General features: G+C 44.7%; 1 protein-coding gene across 3 annotated transcripts in view; it reads right to left on the bottom strand.

Annotated features, from left to right (window-relative positions):
• TTC3 (tetratricopeptide repeat domain 3) overlaps positions 1-24,119 on the bottom strand; it is a 167,987-nt gene that overhangs the window by 131,754 nt on the left and 12,114 nt on the right. For all 3 annotated transcript variants that reach the window (XM_073668397.1, XM_073668395.1, XM_073668396.1), the window contains exons 5-11: positions 20,070-20,169; positions 18,262-18,315; positions 16,900-17,041; positions 16,713-16,798; positions 15,284-15,378; positions 11,525-11,587; positions 10,439-10,493 (exon numbers count right to left, since the gene is read on the bottom strand). In XM_073668397.1, the coding sequence (XP_073524498.1) occupies positions 10,439-10,493; positions 11,525-11,587; positions 15,284-15,378; positions 16,713-16,798; positions 16,900-17,041; positions 18,262-18,315; positions 20,070-20,169 (595 nt within the window). The remainder of the gene's footprint in view (positions 1-10,438; positions 10,494-11,524; positions 11,588-15,283; positions 15,379-16,712; positions 16,799-16,899; positions 17,042-18,261; positions 18,316-20,069; positions 20,170-24,119) is intronic.

Here is a 24,119-nt window from a genome sequence, read left to right as displayed (position 1 = left end):
TTCGCCATCTGTAAAAAGTGAAGTGCACAGGTGCGGGATCTTGCCGCAGCAACTACATGTCACAGGGCACTGTGACGTACAGGGGAGGGGGGGAAACATTATAATTACCACAAGAGGCAGGATTCCTTGTCATTTCACAGCAACAAGACCATTAAAAGGGATATCACTTACAGGAAATATTTGTTACTGGTTGGGTAAAAAAAAAAAAACAACCTTGCATTGTACTCACCATCCCCAGGTCCGCCACTGAGTCTCTGCCACCGTTCCCAGTATCTGACACTGGCTGCATTGCTGACCTCACATTGACAGCCAGTAAGCTCAGCAGCTGTGACAGTGTAGGCAGAACGTGGACCCCACCCAGAGTCACTGACTGGCTCCTGCTCAGTCAATGTGACGTCGGTACCCCGGCGAATGCCAGACATCAGAAGCCGCAGCGGATGCTCACCAGGGGATTGAAAGTACAGTTTGGTTTCTTTTTTTTAATGCCAAACTGCACCCAGTGTCAATTTCCTGAAGAGCGAACAACCCATTTAAAAAAGGGAGCGTGTCATAAACAACAATTTTCCAACAATTGAAAAAAAAAAAAATGTAAAAGTATTAATGTTTTAATTTAAAAAAAAAAATGTTTGTTTTTTTTTATGGCATAAACTATGGAAAAAAAAAAGTTGATATTTCCCACTTGTAAATAATAGGAGGAGAAGCTGCTGAAATTTTCCATGAAAACCTAGTGTACCGCTAGCTCGGATTATGACTGCAGTGTATGTGTGCGGGATCTGCTCGCATGTGTCTGATGTTACTTCTCCCATCCACAGCGCAGACACATTTTGTTGGTGCCCGCAATGTGATACTGACATGTCGACAGTGTCACAGAGGACAGCGCCAATTCTGCTTGCTGCACCATGCACTGGGATTAGATGTGCGGCTCAGCAGAGTGGATCGGGTGTCAGGGGTTCGATGCACGGACGGCATTGGGCAGGCGGGGATTCGATGCGCGGAAGTCGAGCAGGATGCAATTAGATACACACCACGGTGTTTAGAGCACAGGTGACAGCGGACATTGTACTACTAATGCCAGGCTACCGAGCTGTTCTCACCACTGGAAGAAGGCGCCGCCATAGCACTGCTCTTACCGCTCAGAGCTGCCCTCCGGTGGCGAGTTCTTACAGTGGAATTATAATTTTAAAAAAATTAAAAAATTGTGACACATTCCCTTTAAAGTGCTGATTTATCTTATTTTTTTGGAGAAAATGTTTAGATTTCAATCATCTTAACTTTGCACCAAATTAAAGGGGTTGTACAAGAATTTAACATTGATGGCCTATCCTTAGGATAAGTCATAAATGACTGATCGATGGGGATGCGACAGTAAGCACCTACACCCATCAGCTGTTCCTGCTCAATGGCAGAGCTGAACAGCTCCATCGACTGAATAGTGGTCATGGCTAGGTACTGCACATCCGCCCCCCTATTCAAATCAAGAGGATGGATGTTCAGTACCTGGTTGCAGTCACTATTTCATAGAGGAAGCTGTGCAGCTCTGTTCCCTCTGACACCATCAACAGCTGATCGGGAGTGTTGCTCCCCCACCAAACAGACATTGTGGACCTATCCTAAAAAATAGGCCATTAAAGGTTAAAGTCCCAGACAACCTCTTTAATTATGGCTTTTGCAATATTTTTACAGTTTTCAGTCTTTCTCCTTTCTGGAATTTGATCAACAATGTGGGCACTGTTTGCATTATCCAGATGTTTTTGGTTAATCCATTTTTTAGTTTTTTTTAAATGTGACCACGTTTTTATTTTGTGCATTTGAAGAAAATACAGAAGTTAGGCAAATTTTTTTTTAAAAAGGCGCAAAACAAAACAGTCACCTCCCACCCCACCCCCTGTTCTCAAAGTTCAAAAATAAAAGAAAAATATTATTTTATTTTTTCAGGGGGGGGGGGGGGGGCGAGATTACTGGAAAAAAAAATAAAAAAAATTATATTATAATAGATATATTTTAACTTTTTCACTGCTCTTGAAATTTTATTTTCTGTTTTGTTAGTACATTAAGTAGTAAAATGAACGACGTCATTTAAAACTGCAATTCGCTTCCCAAGGGAAAAAAAAAACAAAACAACACACCAACAATGGAGAAAAAGTAATAATAAAAAAAAAAGTTATGACTCAAAAGAAAAAAGAAAAAAAGTGCGAAAATCTAAATCTGGCCGCGGCGTGAACATTTATTGAACGCAGCATCAAAATAGTGGCGGCCATCATCCCGCGGCGTACACACACACACACACACATTTACATATTTTTGGGTGGAAAATCGCAGCATTTTGTAGTAATAAAATAAATATATATATTTTTTTATTATTATTATTTATTTTAAAAAGGGCAATTGACATGTCTGCTCCTCCTGACACAGCACAAACCTTCCTTGTCCTGCTCCTCCTGGAGAAGCCCATGAACGCGGTTGGCTCGGCCGTTATCACCACATTGCCAGGGCTGAGGCTAGGGCGACGGTGGCTACATACAGGCAGAAGAGACGGCAGCATCGCGGACCACCCACTGACTCCTGAGAAGTCCGGACGCCTCAGCTATTTATTCCACAGCCGGAACCTTGTGACCCATTTCCTAGTTTCTCATTGGCTAAGAAAACTGCACACAAACTGTATAGAGGAGACAGGATGCAGCGATAACGGCCGAGACCCGTCACGTGACCCGAACCCGGCGCTCTCATTGGCTGAACGAGTGGAGGAAGAAACGCTCAGCGCGGCGTCCTGATTGATGTGAGGTAAGTTGTGAGGAGAGTGAGCGCCTCCTCCCCGCCCGGTACATAGATGGCACTAAGGCACCAGCAGAACAAAACACTGCTAGAGAGGAGCAGTGTGACCAGTGTGACACAGGTTTCCTCACACCAGTCTGTTTTGTGACAATACACTGCTGCAGAAAGCGCAATAAAATAAAAAAAAAAAGGCGACACGGGACTCGCTTCACACTCGCAAAATTTACAGACACTATCTAACAATCCCATTAAAGGCCTAGTGCCCACGATGCAGAAATGCTCCGGATTTTTTCCTGAGCGTTTCTGCATCTCCCTGGCAGAAAAAACGCATGTGGATTGTACATGCGGATTGTGCATGCGGATTGTACATGCGGATTGTGCATGCGGATTGTACGTGTGTTTTTTATGCCAGGTAGAAGCGTAAGTGAAGCGTTTTTAACGTGTGATTTCGCATGCGGGTTTTCAAATGATTGGTAGCATAGGCGGATTATAATGATGGTAATCCGGGCGACCGCCCGGGGGCCCCGAGCCTGCAGGGGGCCCGCGGCTCCAGGCGGGGTGTCTAATGCCGGATTGCCCTCATTATATGTGCGGGCCGCCGCGGCACAAAGCGGTAGCAGTGGCGGGAGTGGGGGGGCCCGGACCGCTCCCCCAGCAGCGGCCGCCGCCACTACTTCTTCATCGGCCGGGCCAGCACTGCAGCAGTTAACTTCCCTGTGCTGGCCCGGCCGCGTCACTGCTAGGAGACACGGCCCTGTGCGCGGCTGTGTCTCCTAGCTGTGACGTCAAGTAGTGCGCGCCCGGCCTGCAGTGCTGAACCGGAAAAGAGAGAGAGCAGGCAGGAGGAATGGAGCCGGGGGATGGTGTGTGTGTGTGTGTATATGTATGTCTGTGTGGGCAGGTGTGTGTCTGTGTGGGCAGGTGTGTCTATGGGCAGGTGTGTGTCTGTGTGGGCAGGTGTGTGTCTGTGTGGGCAGGTGTGTGTCTGTGTGGGCAGGTGTGTGTCTGTGTGGGCAGGTGTGTGTGTGTGTGTGTGTGTGTGTGTGGGCAGGTGTGTGTGTGTGTGTGTGTGTGTGATGTCTGTCTGTTTGTGTGTGTGTGGGCAGATGTCATTGTGTGATGTCTGTTTGTATATATTTTTCTGTTTCAAATGTGTTTATGCGTGTCTGTATATGTTTGTGTGTGTGTGTGTGACTGCATGCGGCCTCCTGCTGAGTATATTTGGCGCCGTGCGGCCTCCTGATGTCTCTGGGGGGGGTGCCGTGTGGCCCCCCGCTGTGTATAGATGGCTACGTGCGGCCCCCCACTGTGTATAGATGGCTACGTGCGGCCCCCCGCTGTGTATAGATGGCTACGTGCGGCCCCCCGCTGTGTATAGACTGCTACGTGCGCCCCCCCCCCGTTGAGTATAGATGTCGACGTGCGGCCTCCTGCTGTGTATAGATGGCTACGTGCGGCCTCCCACTGATTATAGATGGCGCTGTGCGACCTCCTGATGTCTCTGGGGGGGTGCCGTGTGGCCCCCCGCTGTGTATAGATGGCTACGTGCGGCCCCCCGCTGTGTATAGACGGCTACGTGCGCCCCCCCCGCTGAGTATAGAGGTCGACGTGCGGCCTCCTGCTGTGTATAGATGGCTACGTGCGGCCTCCCACTGAGTATAGATGGCGCTGTGCGACCTCCTGCTGTCTCTGGGGGGGGCGCCGTGCGGCCTCCCGCTGTGTATAGATGGCTACGTGCGGCCCCCCCACTGTGTATAGACGGCGCCGTGCGGCCCCCCACTGTGTATAGATGGCTACGTGCGCCCCCGCTGTGTATAGATGGCTACGTGCGGCCCCCCGCTGAGTATAGATGTCGCCGTGCGGCCTCCTGCTGTGTATAGATGGCGCTGTGCGGCCTCCTGCTGTCTCTGGGGGGAGCGCTGTGCGGCATCTATACTCAGCAGGAGTCCGCACGTAGCCATCTATACACGTATACTCAGCAGGAGGCCACACGTAGCCATCTATACGGTGCCATCTATACACAGCGGGAGGCCGCACGGCGCCATCTATACACAGCGGGAGTCTCAGTGCTTTGCAAGAGCAGTCAATAAATTCTGCTTGACTAATTCTGAGCACCATAAAGTCTGGTTCGCTTCTAACCTGCTGTCTTCATTTTCAGCTTGCTGAATTCTAACTCAATTACTGTCATTCGAGACGATGCCTTTGCTGGTCTCTTTCACCTTGAATACCTGTAAGTGCTCCACTTAATGTCATATTTTTGATTCTGTTCTTCTTCATCTTTTGGCATGTGCAATTGTATGAGCATGTATTCATATGAATTTATGACCTACTTAAACTTCGAGGACCTTAAATTTTATTCAATCAAATTTTTTTCCAGTTTAAAACTATGGGACATATATGTGCCTTGGTCCTCAAAGGGTTTTTAAAGGGGCTGCAAACATAAATACGAAAAAAATAATTCAATTAGTGCTTTTTGTGTTCATTTAATTTTTATTTGAAGTCCATTTTTTAATATACCTTGAAATGAAGCCCTACCCCATGGAATGAAGCCCTACCTACATGACATCTGAGAGCTACATGGATCCCGCTTGTGAGGTGCCTGTCCGTCACTACTATTCAGTTTTAGGGTCCACTCACTAAGCCATATATTCTCTCATGCAAGAGAATAGGGACAATTATACTAATGACACTCGGCTCAAACTCTTGTCAGAGGTTCAACTGAGTGTGATCCGATTCTCTCGCAGCACAGATATGGAGAAGATGGAGAACTTAATTTCTCCATCGTCTCTGTGAGTGTTCATCGGACTGCACTTGGATGACATCCGAGTGCAGTCCAATGTTTTACGTGCACCCATAGACTTGTATGGGTGCACATGGTCCAAATATCGAATGAGATTATTTTCTCTTGCCAATAATTGCAGATCTGCACTGTCCCATAGTATAACATAGGGCCGAGTCCTATCCGATAAAACATCACATAGCATTCGGCCGTGTTATACGACAGTGTGAGCAAGCCCTTAGAGTCAAGGAATATTTACATGCAGATGATGATATTACTCTCCAAGTGCATATTTTTTTAGGTGAGTTCATAGTAAATGCTTTGTCTTTTTGACATGTGATCAACTAAAGAACAAGAAAGATTTAGGACCTCCCCTATAGAGAAACGGAAAATAGTTTGGAGAACTTGCATGTCCTTTTTTATTTATTATGAGAAAATCATAAAAGATCCCGTTTTTTAACCATGCTGTGACTTTCTGCTGAGGGAGAGGGAGAGAGCTGCCCTATTCAGAGTCTGTAGTAAGACCTGCTGACAAAAGTGTTGAAGATACAGTCTAATGTGAATTAACAATGAAAAAAAGTTAATTTAACAAATGGCTTGTATTTTTTTTAATACAAACTTTTTTGTGTTTACAGCTCCTTTAAAGGGAATCTGTCATCAGGTTTTTGCCACCTAATCTGAGAGCAGCATAATGTAGGGTTAGAGGCACTGATTCCAGTAATGTGTCACTTACTGGGCTGCTTAGTGTTGTTTTGATAAAATCATTGATTTGTCAGAAGGTAATTATCACTAGATGACTAGTAAGTTCTGTAGGACCCCACCCCCATCACTGATCAGTAGATTTCTGTGTACACTGAGCATGGGCAGAAAGCTGCCAATCAGTGGTTGGGGGGCGGGGTTATACAGAGTGCAGCATTCAGAGAGCTGCTAGATCTGCAGCAGATGAAACGGTGATTTTCTCAAAATGACAACAAGCAGCTGAAAAAGTGACACATCGCTGGAATCAGGGTATCTGCCCCAATATTGTGCTGCTCTCAGATGAGGCAGCACAATTAATATTGTGCCAAATTAATTTCCCGTGAACTATCACATGATCTATCACAGGGGATCATGTGGCATGTCACGTGATAAATCAGGTGGGGGGGGGGCCCGCGCCTTCTAAACTGCCTGGGGCCCTTGCTACTCTTAATCCACCCCTGATTGGTAATGCTGCATTTTTTTCCGCAATGATAATCCACAGCGGGAATTTCCGCAGCATGTGCACAGCACATGCAGATTATCATTGGGGACATGGCAGACCTTTTACCATGCGTTTTTGCGTCGGAATTGCCGCTGCGGAAATGCTTGAAAAACACATAGTGAGCACACTGCCTTAGGCTGGGTTCACACGATGCGTATTTAATGCGTTTCCGCGGCGTTTTTGCAGTTGTGTAAACGCCGCGGAAACGCATGAAAAACGCATGGTAGAAGGGAAGCAATATTCCCCAATTGAAATCCACATGTGCTGTGCCCATGATGTGGATTTTTCCGCAGAGTAAACGCTGCGCTCAAAAATCCGCAGCATGTCAATTAATTTTGCGTAAACGCGGCGTTTTCGCCGCCATTGACTTGCATTAGAACGCGCCAATTCCGCAAGACTGCATCTGTACTTGCGTAATTGGTGCGTTCTAATGTGCGGATGGTACCTGGGTGTGGAGGAGAGGAGAGTCTCCTCCACACCCAGGTACCATTAAAAAAGCTGTAAAACAAGAATAAAATAAAAAATATATATATACTTACCATCTGTCGGCCCGCGCAGCGCTCCTGCTTGGTTCCCGGCACTTGCAGTGAGTTGTAGGACCAGCGCTGACGTCAGAGTCATGTGACGGGTCACGCGACGCTGACGTCGGCAGGTCTTTCAATTCAAAGTTGCCGGCTGCCGGGAGAACGGATTGAGCAGGACAGCGCGGGCCATCGGAGGGTAAAGTATACATTTATTTTTTATTTTTACCATTCTCTCGGGTCACACTATATAAATCCATGCTGGTTGCCGGTTGCATGGATTTATATAGTGTGACCTAGTTGTCAAGCACTTTCCAGGTGATGCTAAAATCGCCTGGAAAGCGCTTGTCAATCTGCATGCAGAAACGCATGTGGAAAAGCATGTGAATCCGCATGTATTCCGCAGGAAAAACGCATGCACAATCTGCATGCGTTTTTTCTGCCAGGGAGATGCAGAAATGATGCAGAAATTTTCTGCTTCATTTCTGCATCGTGTGCACATACCCTTACTCAGGATTTCTTGGCAGCTCGTCACGACAGTGAAAACATCGAATTTTATCGAAATCCAAAGCGATCGTTCGGTTAAACCCCCACAAATATTTACTAGAGGATCAGACCCCCCCCCCCCACAGGTCTGCCGCCAACTGGCACAAACATTGGTGGACATTCTCATATACAGGGGGGTCCACTCTGATACACAGGGGGTAGAGGGGTCCACTCTGATACACGGGGGGGAGGCCACTCTCACACACGTGTGGGGGGGGGGCCACTCTCACACGGGTGGGGGGGCCCACTCTCATATACCAGGGGGGTCCATTTTCATACACAGGGGGGGGGGGGCACTCAATTTTTCTGTGTTGAATCGGCCCGCAATAGCAGCATCCAGGGCATATTTCCATGAAAAAAAAAATCTATATAAAATGCAACCTGTGTGAACATGCCCTAATGCTCTATTCATATTTTATTTTTTTTACCTTTTAATTTTTTTGCACTTTTTCCTCTCAATTTTTTGGAAGACATGTTGCAGTCTTTGACACCATTCATTTTACCATATAATGTTTCCAGGTGTGAAAAAAATTGATTTTCCCCATCATTTTTTGGGGGATTTTGTTTATACAGCATTCATTGTGCAGTAAAAATGACTCAACAGCAGGATTTTCTAGGTCAGTCCTATTTCGGAACTATTTTTTTTTTTTTTTTTTTTTTAATTGTTTTAGGTTGTTTTGTTTTTTTCTAAAAAAATCTAAACTCTAAAAATAAAATTTTCTTTACGTCACCATTTTCCAACACTTATAATGTTTTTATTTTCCCGTTAATGGAGCGGTGTGAGGGCAGCTTATTTTTTTTTTATGATAGGAGCCACAGCTTCTAATTTTTCATCATTTTGGGGTACATGCAACGTTGTGATTGCTTTTTATTGCATTTTTGCAATAGGAATGGGACCGAAAATGGCAAAAGTTTTTACTTTACAACTTTTACCATACGGGTTTAAATAATTTAATATTTTGGAAGATGATATCTCCATGTCTGTTGAAATTTTAAGTATATTAATTTCTTAAAAAGGGGTAGAGCATTTCTTTAAAGGGTGAAGGAGGTAAATTGTAAAGGGTTTAAGAAGAAAACAAAAAAAAAGCACATTAACCCCTTCCTGACAGGGCCCCATTTTCCTTTTTTTGTACGCTTTTGTTTTATGATCCTTTTCTTGCAACTATTTTTGAGCTGGGAGGAGGGAGGTGTTCAGTGGTGCGTGGCTGCGGTGGGCCTCTTCTACCAAGATCTCAGGGGCTGAGATCTAAATCTGCACGTGTCGCCGCCGGCAGTCATTTTCCTGAAGTCCACCGCAGTGAAAACGATGGGAAGTGCGGGGACTCCATCGACATTTTCTAAAAGGCCGGAGCCCTCTGCAGCCTCGCACAGTATAACACCCCCTCCTCCTAGTTTGGGGCCTGCTGCATTAACCCACTCTTGCCGCCGCCAGCTTCCTGCAGCAGCGACCTGCCTCCTGGGACCCTGCTCCAACACAGCTGCCACCTCCCCCTCCCCAGTAGGCTACATTAAACTTATAAGTGTGTCTCATAATCCGAAAAATGTTAATTATTATTATTATGTTATTTCATCCTTCCTCTCTGCTAGATTTCTAAAACTTAACATGGATAAGATTTAATTCATCATCTTTCCACCATCTCATTCAATCCCCCCATCTGACCTATCTATCAACGTCAATGGCTGTCCACACTCTCCAGTTCCTCAAGCTCGCTGCCTTGGGGTAACCCTGGACTCCGTTCTCTCCTTCAAATCACATATCCAAGCCCTTTCCACTTCCTGCCAACTACAAAATATTTCCCGGATCTGCACATTCCTCAACCACGAATCTGCAAAAACCCTAGTGCACGCCCTCATCATCTCCCGCCTCGACTACTGCAACCTCCTGCTCTGTGGCCTCCCCTCTAACACTCTCGCACCCCTCCAATCTATCCTAAACTCTGCTGCCCAACTAATCCACCTGTCCCCCCACTATTCCCCAGCCTCTCCCCTCTGTCAATCCCTTCACTGGCTCCCCATTACCCAGAGACTCCAGTTCAAAGCCCTCCACAACCTGTCTCCTCCATATATCTCTGATCTAGTCTCCCGTTACATACCCGCACGCAACCTCCGATCCTCACAAGATCTCCTTCTCTACTCCCCTCTTATCTCCTCTTCCCACAATCGCATCCAAGATTTCTCCAGTGCATCCCCCCCACTCTGGAACTCTCTACCCCAACATATCAGAATCTTGCCTACCGTGGAAACCTTAAGACCCATCTCTTCCGACAAGTCTACAACCTGCAGTAACAATCACTCCACCACATTACTCCATGACCAGCTCTACCCTCACCTACTGTATCCTCACACATCCCTTGTAGATTGTGAGCCCTCGCGGGCAGGGTCCTCGCTCTTCCTGTAACAGTCGCCGTCACGTTTTGCTAAAGATTATTGTACTTGTTTTTGCTACGTATACCCCTTTCACATGTAAAGTGCCATGGAATAAATGGCGCTATAATAATAAATATTAATAACAATAAAAATCCTTTTAGATGCCATTTTTATGTAAAAAAATAAATACATCTGAATGCTGACGATACCTACCTTTGACCAGGTGTTCTTAAGTACAACCGCTTTCTTCCCATCACACAACGCATTCCTATAACACATTTAGTTAAAAGTAATGACAATCTATTACAGCTATATTAATTTATTTCTTTACTTATATTATGTATGGGTTTGTCTTCTAATACATCAGGATGAGTTTTTTTTAAACTAAAATCTTATAAAAAAAAATAACATACGTATACATATATAAAACTGAATTAAAGGGTTATTCTCAATAGCTGCTCAGCTGCTTCCACCTCTCAATTCAATCTACTTGGCTGCAGCCACCTTAACTAGAGTTGGAGGAGACCTATTTTCCAGATGGTTTAGGTCCAGAAGCTCAGATATTTTTAACATTGATTGTATGTGATACATTATGTGATTTCAAAGAGTTTATTAACATCGATGTTCAGAAGAAAAAGCTTTGCAACACAAAAAAAAAAAAAAAAAAACACAACATGTGAAAAAACCCAAAGTGACAACCCATTATTATAGATGAGCGAAACCAAACTTAAAAGTCGGGGGTTCATACTGAAGTGTCCGGTGCTGAACTCCGTACATTGTCTTTTCCCGGAAGTACGTTTTAATGTTCAAAGTTTGGGGGGGGGGGGGGGGGGGGGAGTCCGGGGATGAGCAAAAGAGCACGCGAGAGCGCAAAAGAGCACGCGAGAGCGCAAAAGAGCACGCGAGAGAGCAAAAGAGCACGCGAGAAAAAGAGAAAAAAGAGAGAGATTTTCCAGATCAAAAGTTCAGGTGCCCATTGTTTTCAATGGGGTTCTGGTTCAAGTTTGGGTACAGTTCTGGTACTCAAACCAAACTTTGGGCTAAAGGTTGGGTCTGGTACCAAAGCTCGAACTTCCACAGGTCCGCTCATTCCTACCCATTATGCTTACATTCTGTTCTGTTCCTGAATGTGAAATCCTTCCAGACAATTCATCAGAAGGCCACACACTACAACCCCCATATCATGGAAGCAACTTTTGGATAAAATCCCATCAATTAGAAGAGATATAAAAGTTTTCCCTAAAGCATTTATAATTGTCCACCAATGAGAACCGTAATTGACACACACATATAACTTACCAATAATCGTCCATACGAATAAAGCAGAGAGCCCGGTTACTGAACAAGATATGATTATGGGGGCTAAAGAGAGAGAGAGAGAGAGAGAGAGAGAGAATGAACATTAGGAAAGGTTTATCAAAATGTGTGCAAAGAAGAAGAGGCACTGCTGCCAATAGCAGTCCTTTTCTTATAAGTTTTTCCCAAACATCTCTCTTCTTTTGTCATTAGTTATTCAAATCTGCAGCGTTCTTGATCTAATCTTTTGTATACAATTTGTTGCCTGGGATACCGGCCACCACAGCCGTCTAGCATCAGTGGCCGTACATGCACAGTGCTAATATCTCAGTGATGGATGTGAATTTTAATAAGCAGTAAATTGCAAAATGATTCGTTTTCACAAGCAGACAATAGGAAATAACCTTAAAAACCTATGAAAATAATCTTTGAGTTAGACCCATCATTATATCCTCAACACCTTAATATCTTCCCGCAAAATGTATCTAAAAGACTTCTACTACACATATTGATGGCTGCAAGAGGTTTGATATCTTCTCACTGGAAACAAAGCTCCCCCCATCTATATATGACTTATACACCAGGATCAAAGATATCAGAAATTTCGACTATCGTACTGCACTGAATGATGAAACGATCGAGAGAATCAACCTCATTTGGTCCCCATGGTGTTACAACTCTCCTGTTAGGTTTTTTTTTAGTTTGCTGGTCACATGACCATTTTGCCTATTTAATCCAGCTCCGCCCTCCTGGCTTTGCTGGACTTCATTTGTATTTACTACTGTTGAGCTAGCTTGTTGCTCTGTTGCCGTTCTCTGTTAGTTTTGCTAGGTCTTCTGACCCCTATGCCTTTTTGTTGTGTGTTTGTCTTTGACTGCTACTATTTCTGCTAGGAGGTGTCCAACTTTTACCAGTCCCTAGATCTTGTAGGGATCCCTCCCTCACATCTATAGGTCTGCGTTCAGACTAGCCGAGGACTTTAGCGGGTCTGATCGCAGGATCAGGTTCCCTGTTACATCGTAGGGATCTAGTTTAGTTCTATTGTAGGGATAGATCTCCTTTCTTTCCTTAGTCTCTGTAGCAGATCATAACACATGGGACATCTTTTGGGTACTGCTGAATATTTAGGAACCTTACTCACTAGGTGATCTATCTCCTTCAAACCCTGACATATTTAATCATCCCCTTTCCCTTCTGTTTATTTCTATGTCTAGTCTGTATCCCTTTTTTTTAGTTTGTTATATACAGTATATATAACAAATTTGTATACCACCATAATATGTTACAGCTGTATCACAAAGCTGATTTACTATGTTCTCATTGAAATTTTCTAATTTTTATTCCTTTTTTCAAGTCGGTTTCTTGTTGAATATGAAAATCTTTTAATAAACATTACAATTAAAAAAAAAAAAAAAACTATGAAGATGAGCGCCTCTAAAATGGGAAAAAAAATTTTTTAGAACATAGGAGGCGAGTTCAAGGGATTGGGTTCCTTGAATTTGTTACAAAAAAATAGAAAAAGTGTCAATTTAGCTCACTGGGAGAGCAGGACTCATTTATCTATCCTGACTCCATCTTAGTTTCTTTCTACGTGCATCTCTTTCCTTTTGGAATGAAGTCTATTTAATGACGGTTTTGGAATGATTGTGTCTAAAGACATTCCAAACAAAGAAACAAAATCAAGGAGTAGAAGCTACGCCCAGACCAAAATAAAGTGTCAATGATAGCCAACTAGAGGTATGTATGCTAATGTCAGCACATTCTTTAGCGCTAAGCTGTGCCAATTACATTGTTACAATGCAGGACCTGTATAAAGACCGACCGAATGATGAAATAAAGGAGTTCTATTCTGATGTGGTTCTCTCTCTCTGTACATGTACTTAAGATTTTACAGTGTAATTTGGAGCAAACACAACATCTCAGAACGTCATACAATAAGTGTGATGACACTCACCACTAATAAGTATCCCAGGAGACTTCCAGAGAGGTGCTCTGGTCCGGCTACCAGGTCAAATAGCTCTCAATGGTCCAAAAAGGGATGTTCTCCAGCACCAAAGGATAGAAGTTAAACCTTAGCCTTTAATCGTAAAGGATAAAAAAAAAAGGAAAAATGTGCACATATATAAAAAAAAAAATGTAAAAAAAAAAAATGACGCGTTTCGGGTAGAAAAACTATCAATCATAGCTTTGTTTAAGGGTTTCTCTACTGAAGTGCGTAAGAATTATGAGGTTTTTTTTGTGCAAATTCTCCCAATTTTTTTTTACTCTATATGATTAAAGGTTCAGTTTTAACTACTGTATTTTTCAGACTATAAGACTCATTTTTTCCTCCAAAATTTTGGAGAAAAGTGGGAGTTGCATTTTATAGTCTGGATAGTGTGGCTGTGGTGGGGAGGGGGGTAAAGCGGCAGCGATGGAGGAGCGAGTCACAGGGAGCAAGAGCCGGTAGCTACAGCTAACACTAACCGCTGTTAAAGAAAATGAATATTCACTGCTCCCCACGCCCACCTCTATGCACTGAAGCCGACGCTGACAGGTGGGCGGGACTATGGGAGTGGAGAGCAGTGAATATTCATTCTCTTTAATAGCGGGCACACGTGATCACCCAGTGACATCATGCGCTGCTTACACGCTGAAAAATGCTGCTGGCATCAGAACGGGACGCAGAGCTGCGATGGAGTGGATGGAAGGTGAGTATTATTTTTTATTTTTCAATGTATGCGGCATGATGGAGTCCATATATACCAGAATGGAGATGGGATGGAGGCCATGTATATACCAGGATGGGATGGAGGCCATGTATATACCAGGATGGGATGGAGGCCATGTATACCACTACAGGGGGGGCCATGTATACCACTACAGGGGGGGCCATGTATACCACTACACGGGGGGCCCATGTATACCACTACGGGGGGGACCATGTATACCACTACGGGGGGGACCATGTATACCACTACGGGGGGGGCCATGTATACCACTATGGGGGGGGCCATGCATACCACTACAGGGGGGGCCATGTATACCACTACAGGGGGGGCCATGTATACCACTACACGGGGGGCCCATGTATACCACTACGGGGGGGGCCCATGTATACCACTACGGGGGGGGGCCATGCATACCACTACAGGGGGGCCATGTATACCGGGATGGGACGGAGGCCATGTATACCGGGATGGGACGGAGGCCATGTATACCAGGATTTAAGGCCATATATACCAAAATGGGGGACATTAGTACAGAATTGGGGGACTTTACACCTATAACAGTGTCAGTAGCAGATCCCCTCCCCCCTTAACAGTACGTCATGACCTCATTTTTTTTTTCTATTTTCCTCCTCTAAAACCTAGGAGAATCTTATGGTCCGGTGCGTGTTATAGTCTGAAAAATACGGTACTTCTCTTTGTAGCTGGAGAACATGGAGATACTTAAATTGTTGCCAACTTAATAGCCAGGACAATAACAGGTTCACAATTATGTTCCTTTACTTTCTGGAATCATGTAGAAAAAAAAGTGACTTGATTGATTCCATAAGCCAGGAATGTCATTACAAGCCACAGCCAGCATCTATCCGGTGAGGAGATGAAGCCGGGGCCGGTGCACCCCACATCACTGTGCCTGATGCCACTGTAAGCGGCTTGTGATGACATCCAGGCCTGGGTGAGGGCGGGCAATGACAATAAAATAGCCCTGAGGAGGTACTGCCAGGTAACAGGCAGGTGGAGGCTTCTGTGCCCAATTCCATACTTTGAACATTACCTGTATTGCATTGCTGCAGTGTAATACCTGACAGCATAGACGTACTGCCGCTTCTCAAAGGCTAGATTTCCGCATTGCTTCTTTTTTTCACATTCCTGGAACATGAATGACACCGACATTAGAGTACAAATCTTAGAGACTGTCCATGTTCCCCACTTACTAAGGCCGAATTATGTGCAGCAATTATATCAACCAGATTGATTCATTTTTGTCACCGAGGGTTTAGTAGTTTGTACATTCACTCTGTCTTTCTTGTAATGGAACTTATGCCAACTTCCCAATTGGCCCGTGATAACCTTATGTTATGCACATCAGCCAATGAAAATAGCCCAAAGGGATTGACTAAAAGTTGGAACCAATGAGATGATGGGGATGTGTCCCAGACTCTCACTGTACACTGTCTGTAATCCCCAAGATGACAGCTCTGCCCTATTGGCCCCCATCTACATTAGATAGCTGTTGGCCAATAGCCAGCAACACTGAGCCACTGAGCAGTGAGGATCGATCCGGTGTTTTCTATGCCAGAATCATTTGTCAGCAGATTTTCAGGAAGGACAAAACGATCGACCGTTGGAATTCCAGACGGTCGATCCTTCTTACCCCCAACATCATTTGTCAGGGTAGTGTCACGGGTGTGTCAGGTGTGACAGACAGTCGCTCTGGATCCGGCTGTAGAAGGACACTGCACTTGGCATTGCAGACGCCTTCTTAATCCTCTCATCTCTGTAGTATAGTTATATCCTTCTTCATTTAAGATCCAGCAGGGACCTCCACCTTCTGCTGCTGAGTGACACAACCTTTGCTTGGTAGTTAAATACTCTCAGCTTCTCCAGAGAGTCACCGGTAATAGTTCTATGTACCTCTGTGCAGACTTGGAGTACTGGCAGTCGGCTAGTCTCATCTTTGGTGACCTTGGAGGACAGTTGGCGTTATCTCTCGTGTCTGCTCAAGCTAAGTATATCCCCTTTGTTTGTTTACCTTGTCATTAGTTTGTAGTGGGGCCTCACTAGTGCTCACTCCGTCCCTTCCCTATCCAGGGCCTAGCTCTAGGGACATTCAGGGCTTAGGTTCCTGCTCGGCGATAGGAACCTACATAGGGACGATAGGGTAGGCAGGGTGGTATTAGATCTGCCTAGGGGTCTCCACTCCCCCTTTCCCTAGTTGTTGGGCTCCCTTTCCCCCTCTTCCCGTTGTTGTACATTTATTCATTCCCTCACCTTGCGTGACAGGTAGAGTCAGGGGGGCTCCCATGCATATTACACTTTCTGCCAATACCACTGACAGATTGAGAAACTTTAGTATATAGGCATGAGCTAAAAAAATGTGAAATCTAAGAGAAAAACAACAGCTCATTTCATGTGAGTTTTTTTTCATAAATGCAATGACGTCACTGATGTAGTTGCCTTTTAACACCCGACTGGTCTCTTACCTCGTCACATTTGTCACACGCGTGTTTTTTTACTTTATCAGTTAACATACAGCATTCCTCCCCCATCTTGGTCAATAAAAATGTATCTATTAGTTGGATAAAAAAATAAAATAAAATTGTATATTGATCACAATGTATAACAGAACTAGGGTTATTTATTTTTTTAAGAAGTCACTCCATCACTTACATTGGTAAAAGAAAGTGAAAAGGAATTGACTGCGAAAACATTCCTGGGAGTTCATGATTTTTTTATACAGGACTTGGTCTCCGGTGGCCTGCACCCAACCTATTGCTTCAAGTATGGCAGACATTTTTGTCTTTAACTTAGGCTGGAAGAAAGAAAGGAAAAAAAATATATACGTATGTAACTTTTTCATTTTTGCTCATGCAAAAGATGGAAAATAAGGATTCCATAACGCAGTGTGTAAACACTTGTATTCTCCACAAAGTTCTAAAATGCTTTGCTTCCAACCCATCTCCATTAATGAGACAATAGATGGCTGTGTCACGGGTGTATCAGGTGTAACAGACAGTCGTTCTGGATCCGGCTGTAGAAGCTCACTGCGCTTGGCTTTGCTTTGTAGTGATATCCTTCTCCCTTTGGGACCTAGCAGTGACCTCCACCTTCTGCTGCTAATTGACACACCCTTGCTTGTTAAATAGAAACTCTCAGTGTCTCCAGACAGTTGCCGGTGATAGCTCTATTTTTCTCTGTCCAGGTCTGGAGTGCTAGTAGTCGGCTAGTTTCTTCCTGGATTTCCCTTGGAGGATAGCTGCCGTGATCTCTCTGCTGTCTTCTCAAGCTCAGTGTATTCCCTTGTTTGTTTACCTTGTTGTCTTTCGATGCAGTGGGGACTGACTAGTGCTCATACCGTGATCTGTAAGTTAAAAATCCTGGATCCCAGCCTGACACAATGTTATGTACCATCAGTGAGATTTGTGTATCTGCTGAGGACATCTAGCTCACAGAGCATGGTCTAGATCAGTGTTTCCCAAACTCCAGTCCTCATGGCCCCCACAGGTCACGTTTTCAGGATTTCCTTAGTGTTACACAGGTGATGGAAGTATCATCAAGGCATCAGGAATTTTCTCATCTGTTCAACACTATGGAAATCCTGAATACGTGACCTGTGGGGGCTGTGAGGACTGGAGTTCGGGAAACACTGGTCTAGATCCTGCGGTGCCACATTACATCACTAAATTGCACCTGCTGTGTGAAGCCTCAGTCCTCACACAACAAAGACAGAAGCAGAGCGCTCGGGGTGAGATAGCTAGAAGTAACATTTCCTTGAACTGCTTCTTTAAGAAAAACTAGGTCTGGATGTATTTAAAGGGGTTCTCTGGCCACTTACATTAAAAATGGAATGGTGTAAAATAATAAAAGTAGTTATATTCACTCATACCCTCCAGCATTCCTGGTTCCTCATAAGTCTTTATACTTCCTAATCTGTCATTATGGACATATGTCTGCTGCTGTCAATCAATACCATTAGTTTCTAGAATGGGAAAACCTGTTTAACCCTTAAGGTAACCCATACGTATTACTTACCGTTTCCATTTTATTTCCTATTCTCAGTAAATCGTCAATAAGGCGGGGATTATTCTGAAATGAGAATAACTTAATGTTAGTTCCAGGAAAATCCCTGACACAGATATCCTGTAGTTACATCAGCTTCCAGTTAGATATAACATCTATAAACTCCATATCTTTCAGACTATAAGATGCACCCGACTATACGAAGAACTTGGATTTAAACAGGAGAAAGTACATGATATAAATAAAAACTTCTTGGTGGACTAAAAGTGGAGGAGATAATGTCACTAACATTTGGAGGTCTCGGGAAAGTGCCCTACACTACCCCTTTCATGGTATTCTAAGGCTCAGGAGCTCATGCAGTTTATATTTCCATCGCCACTGAGCTACAGTGATTAGTTGCAGCGGTCGCGCACAACAAAGTTACGAAGTCACATCAGAAGCAGATTGCCACGGTGATGGAAGTATCCTTCGCTGCTGGAATATCACGATGGAAGTCGTGATGGAATATGGAATGTTGGTTTACTGTCAACGCGTTTCAGAGTCACTCAGACTCCTCATTCAGGACAACCACAAATTATCATCGCTGAAGCAGTGGCAGAGAGGCAGCACTAGAAATCTGGGGAGGGCGACTATTAGGGTGCAGTCAGATGGCGGTATTACTCACACGAGGATCGCATTGCAATCCTCGGACTGGCTGTCGGCTCTACTGACCCAAGCGTGACAGCTTGTATTTTTATACAGCTGTCACACGAGAAGCAGAAGGAACGCCGGGCACAAGGGATGTCTGGCACAAAGGATGCCTGGCACAAGGGACGCCAGGTATTGAGATCTTTGCGCGTATAAAATGGTCGCCTGATTGGGCCCTTGGTGTGTTATTTTCTATCTTTGTAAGTTAATCACGCACAACCAAACTTTGTGTGGAGTGCCAATCCCTGGGAAAAAAATAAAGTTCAAGTGTATCCTTGGCCCCATAACAAAAATGAATTAGGCAAATCTTTGGAATGGATAATTGGTTAGATTTCGTTTTGTGATTCACAGGGCGATTTGCCAAAAATAACAGCAATAATGGAATCACTTATATGGACGCCCTCTAATTGTTTCAAGTTTTTCCTGCTGCCGTGCGCTGATCCTACAGATCGGTGCCCGATAAAGAGGGAGAACTGTGCAGCTATGAACAGTCATACTGTTCTCTAAATGCTTTATAAGACCTAAAAGAAAAAAAAATTGTGTATATATAACCCGTATCATAGACATTTTTTGGTGTCTTGTTACACACATTGTGGGTCAGAGTTCTCTCGGTGGCCACATGAATTCCTATTGTTGAGTCATTACTTTTAGCATGCAGGAAACTCCCCGCTGGACTCATTCCCAGTGTGACAACCTCGTCCTCTCAGGGATCGGTCACAGAAGCTTATACAAGCACAACACACACACTTCTCATACTTCATCTTATACTGCAGAACATGGGGCCAAATTTAACAAAAAGAAATGAGCAATGCTCTCTTCCAAAAATCACAAGAGGCAATCGTAAGGGTAAAGAGAATGTCTCGCCAAGGACAACCCCTTTAATCTTAGAGCCACCGCGCGGAGGAAGATGCGGCCAGATGCCCTTTTCTCCTCTGCATTTGGATGATCGGGGATGCAGACATGGTTTGAGGCCGCTGCTTGTTGTCCGCTCCGGCTTCACAGAACACTAGTTAGTTAGTCCACTGTTTTACAAAGGCGAGCAGTGCCCATCTAAACATATAATAGGATGCATTCATTACAGCTATTGAAAATAAAATCAGATTTTTTTTTTTTTAATGGTACAAAGTACTCACAGCTACTTTCTTAAATAGGTCGGCGAGATCCTCCAATAGTTCAATGTAATCGTAATTTTTCAAAGTCATTTCTACAGACTCTACTACAGACTGAAGAAAGCTGAAATTAAGAAAAAAATATATATTACTAAATACTCCACTATTCATTGTGGTCTAGGGTGGATATGGGTTATTGTTGAATATCTCTAGTGGTTTAGGGTTAACTAGAATTTCGGGTGACTTATCTAGGGCAAGAAAGTATGACCACGCCAAGACTGAATAAGGGCAGGAGCCAGAAATCATACAACCCAAAGCGGCCTCTATGGGACCTGATACCATATCACACCAACCCACCCTTCAACTGCTGGGTATTTCAATTTCAAGAATACCTGCATCCTCAAGATGCAAATACCATTGAATAAAACATTCACACAGGGAGCTGTTATCACCCTGTGCAGCAGGCGCGATTATATATCACTACATCGCGCTTGCTGTGTGGCGTCTCAGTCCGATGATGTCACATCGCGCCTGCTGTGTGAAGCCTCAGTCCGATGATGTCACTACACCGCGCCTGCTGTGTGAAGCCTCAGTCCGATGATGTCACTACATCGCACCTGCTGTGTGAAGTCTCAGTCCAATGAAGTCACATCACGCCTGCTGTGTGAAGCCTCAGTCCGATGAGATCACTACACCGCGCCTGCTGTGTGAAGCCTCAGTCTGATGAAGTCACATCGCGCCTGCTGTGTGAAGTCTCAGTCCGATGAGGTCACTACATCGCGCCTGCTGTGTGAAGTCTCAGTCCGATGAAGTCACATCGCGCCTGCTGTGTGAAGCCTCAGTCCGATGAGATCACTACACCGCGCCTGCTATGTGAAGCCTCAGTCCAATGTCACTACATCACGCCTGCTGTGTGGAGGCTTAGTCCACACAATGTACAGACAGATGCAGCATGCCAGGGAAACGGGGTTCAAAATAAGTAGCATTTTTATTCTGTCAGTCATTATATAGAGGGGAGCTATGGAGGCCATAATACACCGCTTTTCTCAGCGCTTCAAATCCCATTTCCCTCACACAACTCTACAGTTGAATAGTAGATTTCTGTCAGGCTGACCACACTACGAGAGAGAGCTCATTGCTTAGGGATTTGAAGTATAAAGTTATCTTTCCCTGCGACAGCCGAAGATAGAAAAACAATCTCATGAAGACAAGACCTGTCCTGTTAGAAGTCACAGAAAGAGGTGCACTGCCATAGACTCCCTCTCCTCTGAGCTGGAGCAGATGACCACTCTTGGAGCAGCTACAGTTCTGTGGGATTTAATATGTTATGCAGGGCTGTGGAACCGGAGTCGTAGGTTTGGCTTATCGACTTCACAACCTTGGTTGTACAGGGCTCCACAATCATGGTGAAGACCGCTGACTTGACAGATGTCCAGAAGGCAGTCATTGACACACTCCACAAGGTCCCAGAGTCTGGAGGAAGAGTGGAGAGGCCACAATCCAAGCTGCTTGAGGTCTAGTGTGAAGTTTCCACAATCAGTGATGGTTTGTGGAGCCATGTCATCTTTTGGTGTAGGTCCACTGTGTTTTATCAAGAGCAAAGTCAGCACACCCGTGTACCACCCAGGGAACCCCCCTGGACAGGTTTGATTCCTCTAACCACCACCGAAGGGATTGTATGGACTGTGGGGACAATGACATTTTACCCTTTAATGCCCTTTAAGGGAAGATTCATTGTGTAACACATCCCATTGCAGAACCCTGGAATGGAACTGTGCCCATAAAACTGCCAGGAAGCATGATGTTAAAGTACCAACTAAGGACATTGCTCTTCTAAGAGACATACAGGGGGCTCCTATGGCTTCTTTCACCTGGTATTGGATCTTTTTTCATTTTGGAAACTGGGAGGCGAGATGCATCTCTGAATCCAATACGACCCCGAGAAAATGCAGAGCTTTCAGGGGCACTAATCTGGATTTCTGCAGATTCAACAACCAACCGAGGCCCCCTAGGGTGGTTATTACTTCCTCAAGGTATTTTTTACATTGTCGGATAGAATTTCCTACTATCAGGAAATCATCCAGATAATGGATGATTAAGACATCCCTTTCCCAGAGGCGAGCCATGACTTCTGCTACTACCTTTGTGAACACCCAAGGGGCTATAGCTAGCCCGAATGGAAGGGCCATGTATTGGAAGTATCTAACCACTCTATCCAAAACTACTGCCACCCTGAGGTATTTTCGATATTCCTTATGTATGGGTACATGATACTACATGTCTTTTAAATCCAGGACCGCCATGTGACAGTCAGGAAAAAAGCAACTTTATTGCTGACTTTATAGACTCCACTCCGTTCCACAATATAATAGAAATTTGGCACTCCAAGTAGATGCAAAGAAAATTTAATTTTATTCATACAGAATATTCTCTGTTCACATTGGTTTTGGTTATGTGAACAGAGAATATTCTGTATGAATAAAATGTAATTTTCTTTTCATCCACTTGGAGTGCCGAATTTCTATTATATTGTGGATCCTCAGCCTGATTACATCAGATTTGAGATTAGAATTCCAGTCACTCCCTCGGGAAAGATTCATGGTGACCCCCTCTCGTTCCTCCCCGAGAGAACAGTTCGCTTTAAAGTTTGAAGTCCGGGACCTGGTCCAGAAAGCTATCCTACTGGAAGTCCCAGAGCCAGAAAGAGGGAAGGGGTTTTACTCCCCCCGCTACCTAGTAACCAAACCAGATGGTTCCTTCAGGACTATTATTAATCTGAAGGCCTTGAATAGGTTCCTGAAGGTACAAACGTTTAAGATGGAATCCTATTGGATCACCCATATAGGAGTGCCGCAGAGCATTTTTCCAGGTTGAGGAGCCAGCTAGTGGCTGAAATGTGTTCCCAGGCGGAGAAGATGGCGGAAAGCCTTCCCCCTATCTGGGCTAAGAGTCATTGACCCTGAGAGGAGGACATGAACAATAGTCCTCTACCTTTTCCTCTGCGATCTTCATACTTGTCCTGATCCTTAACAGGCCTTCTGTGGACAAAGTTCCTCTTCAAGAAGGATCGCCTATAGGTAGGCATGAATACCGTAGGGAACCCCTTTTTTACTTCCCCAGCTTTTTTGAGGATTTCATCCATGGCAGGGCCGAAGAGATATTCTCCCTCACAAGGGATGGAACATAGCCTTGATCTGGCCTGGATATCTTCCGGCCAACACTTTAGACACAAAGCTCGACGGGCAGCATTAGAAAGGACGGCCGACCTTGCCGCCAATCTCACAGAGTCCACTGAGGCATCTGCCAAGAAGGCGGCTGCGCCTCGCATCAGTGGAATGGTGGACAGGATCTCCTTCCTTGCCACCCTATCCTTTAACTGTCGCTGCTATTGCTGGTTTTAAGACTATGTTTCCCAGGTACCCTTGAGAAAGGTGTCTGCCTTTCTATGAATGTGGTCTCTCAATGCCCCATATCTTCGAAGGGCAGAGAGGATTTCCTGGAGGCCTTAGTTATAGCTACATACAGCTTAGGGGCCTTGTCCCAGGAAGATAAAGAAGATTCTTCAAAGGGGTATTTTCTCTTAAACGAAGATGGAAGGGAGACCCTTCTCTCTGGTCTTTTCTACTCTTTCAACACTAACCCCTGGATTTTCTCATTTAATGGAAACATCTCTTCTTCCTTTGATCTAAACCACGGAACATCAATTCCTGAACTGACTTCTCCGTCCTAGCGTCCATAATGCCCATGGTAGAACGGACTGCCTTAACCAGCCCATCAACTTCATTCAGGGGAAAACAATGGCGACCAGAGTCACTATCCGAGGATGATGCCAACGGGGAGAGACCATCTGAGCTATCCTCACCATCAAATACAGGGAAGCTATCCGATACCGGGGAGACCTCTGTATTTTGCCCCCCTTCTCTTTTCCTTTTCTAGAGAAGGCTTTGCTGATCTCAGTCTTAAGAAGGGACTTTAAGCCTGAAGAAAAGTTAGGGGTCTCCTCTGCCACCGTCTGATCAATATAAGACTGACAGAGCCTTATTTGGTAGGAGTCAAATGCCAATAGGGCATATT

The sequence above is a fragment of the Phyllobates terribilis genome, unplaced genomic scaffold, assembly GCF_046119375.1.
Source record: "Phyllobates terribilis strain yellow unplaced genomic scaffold, ASM4611937v1 Scaffold_2__4_contigs__length_985480577, whole genome shotgun sequence".
In the NCBI taxonomy this organism is placed as follows: Eukaryota; Metazoa; Chordata; class Amphibia; order Anura; family Dendrobatidae; genus Phyllobates; species Phyllobates terribilis.
The sequence above is the reverse complement of the archived record's forward strand: the minus strand, read 5'-3'. Positions and strand labels throughout refer to the sequence as shown.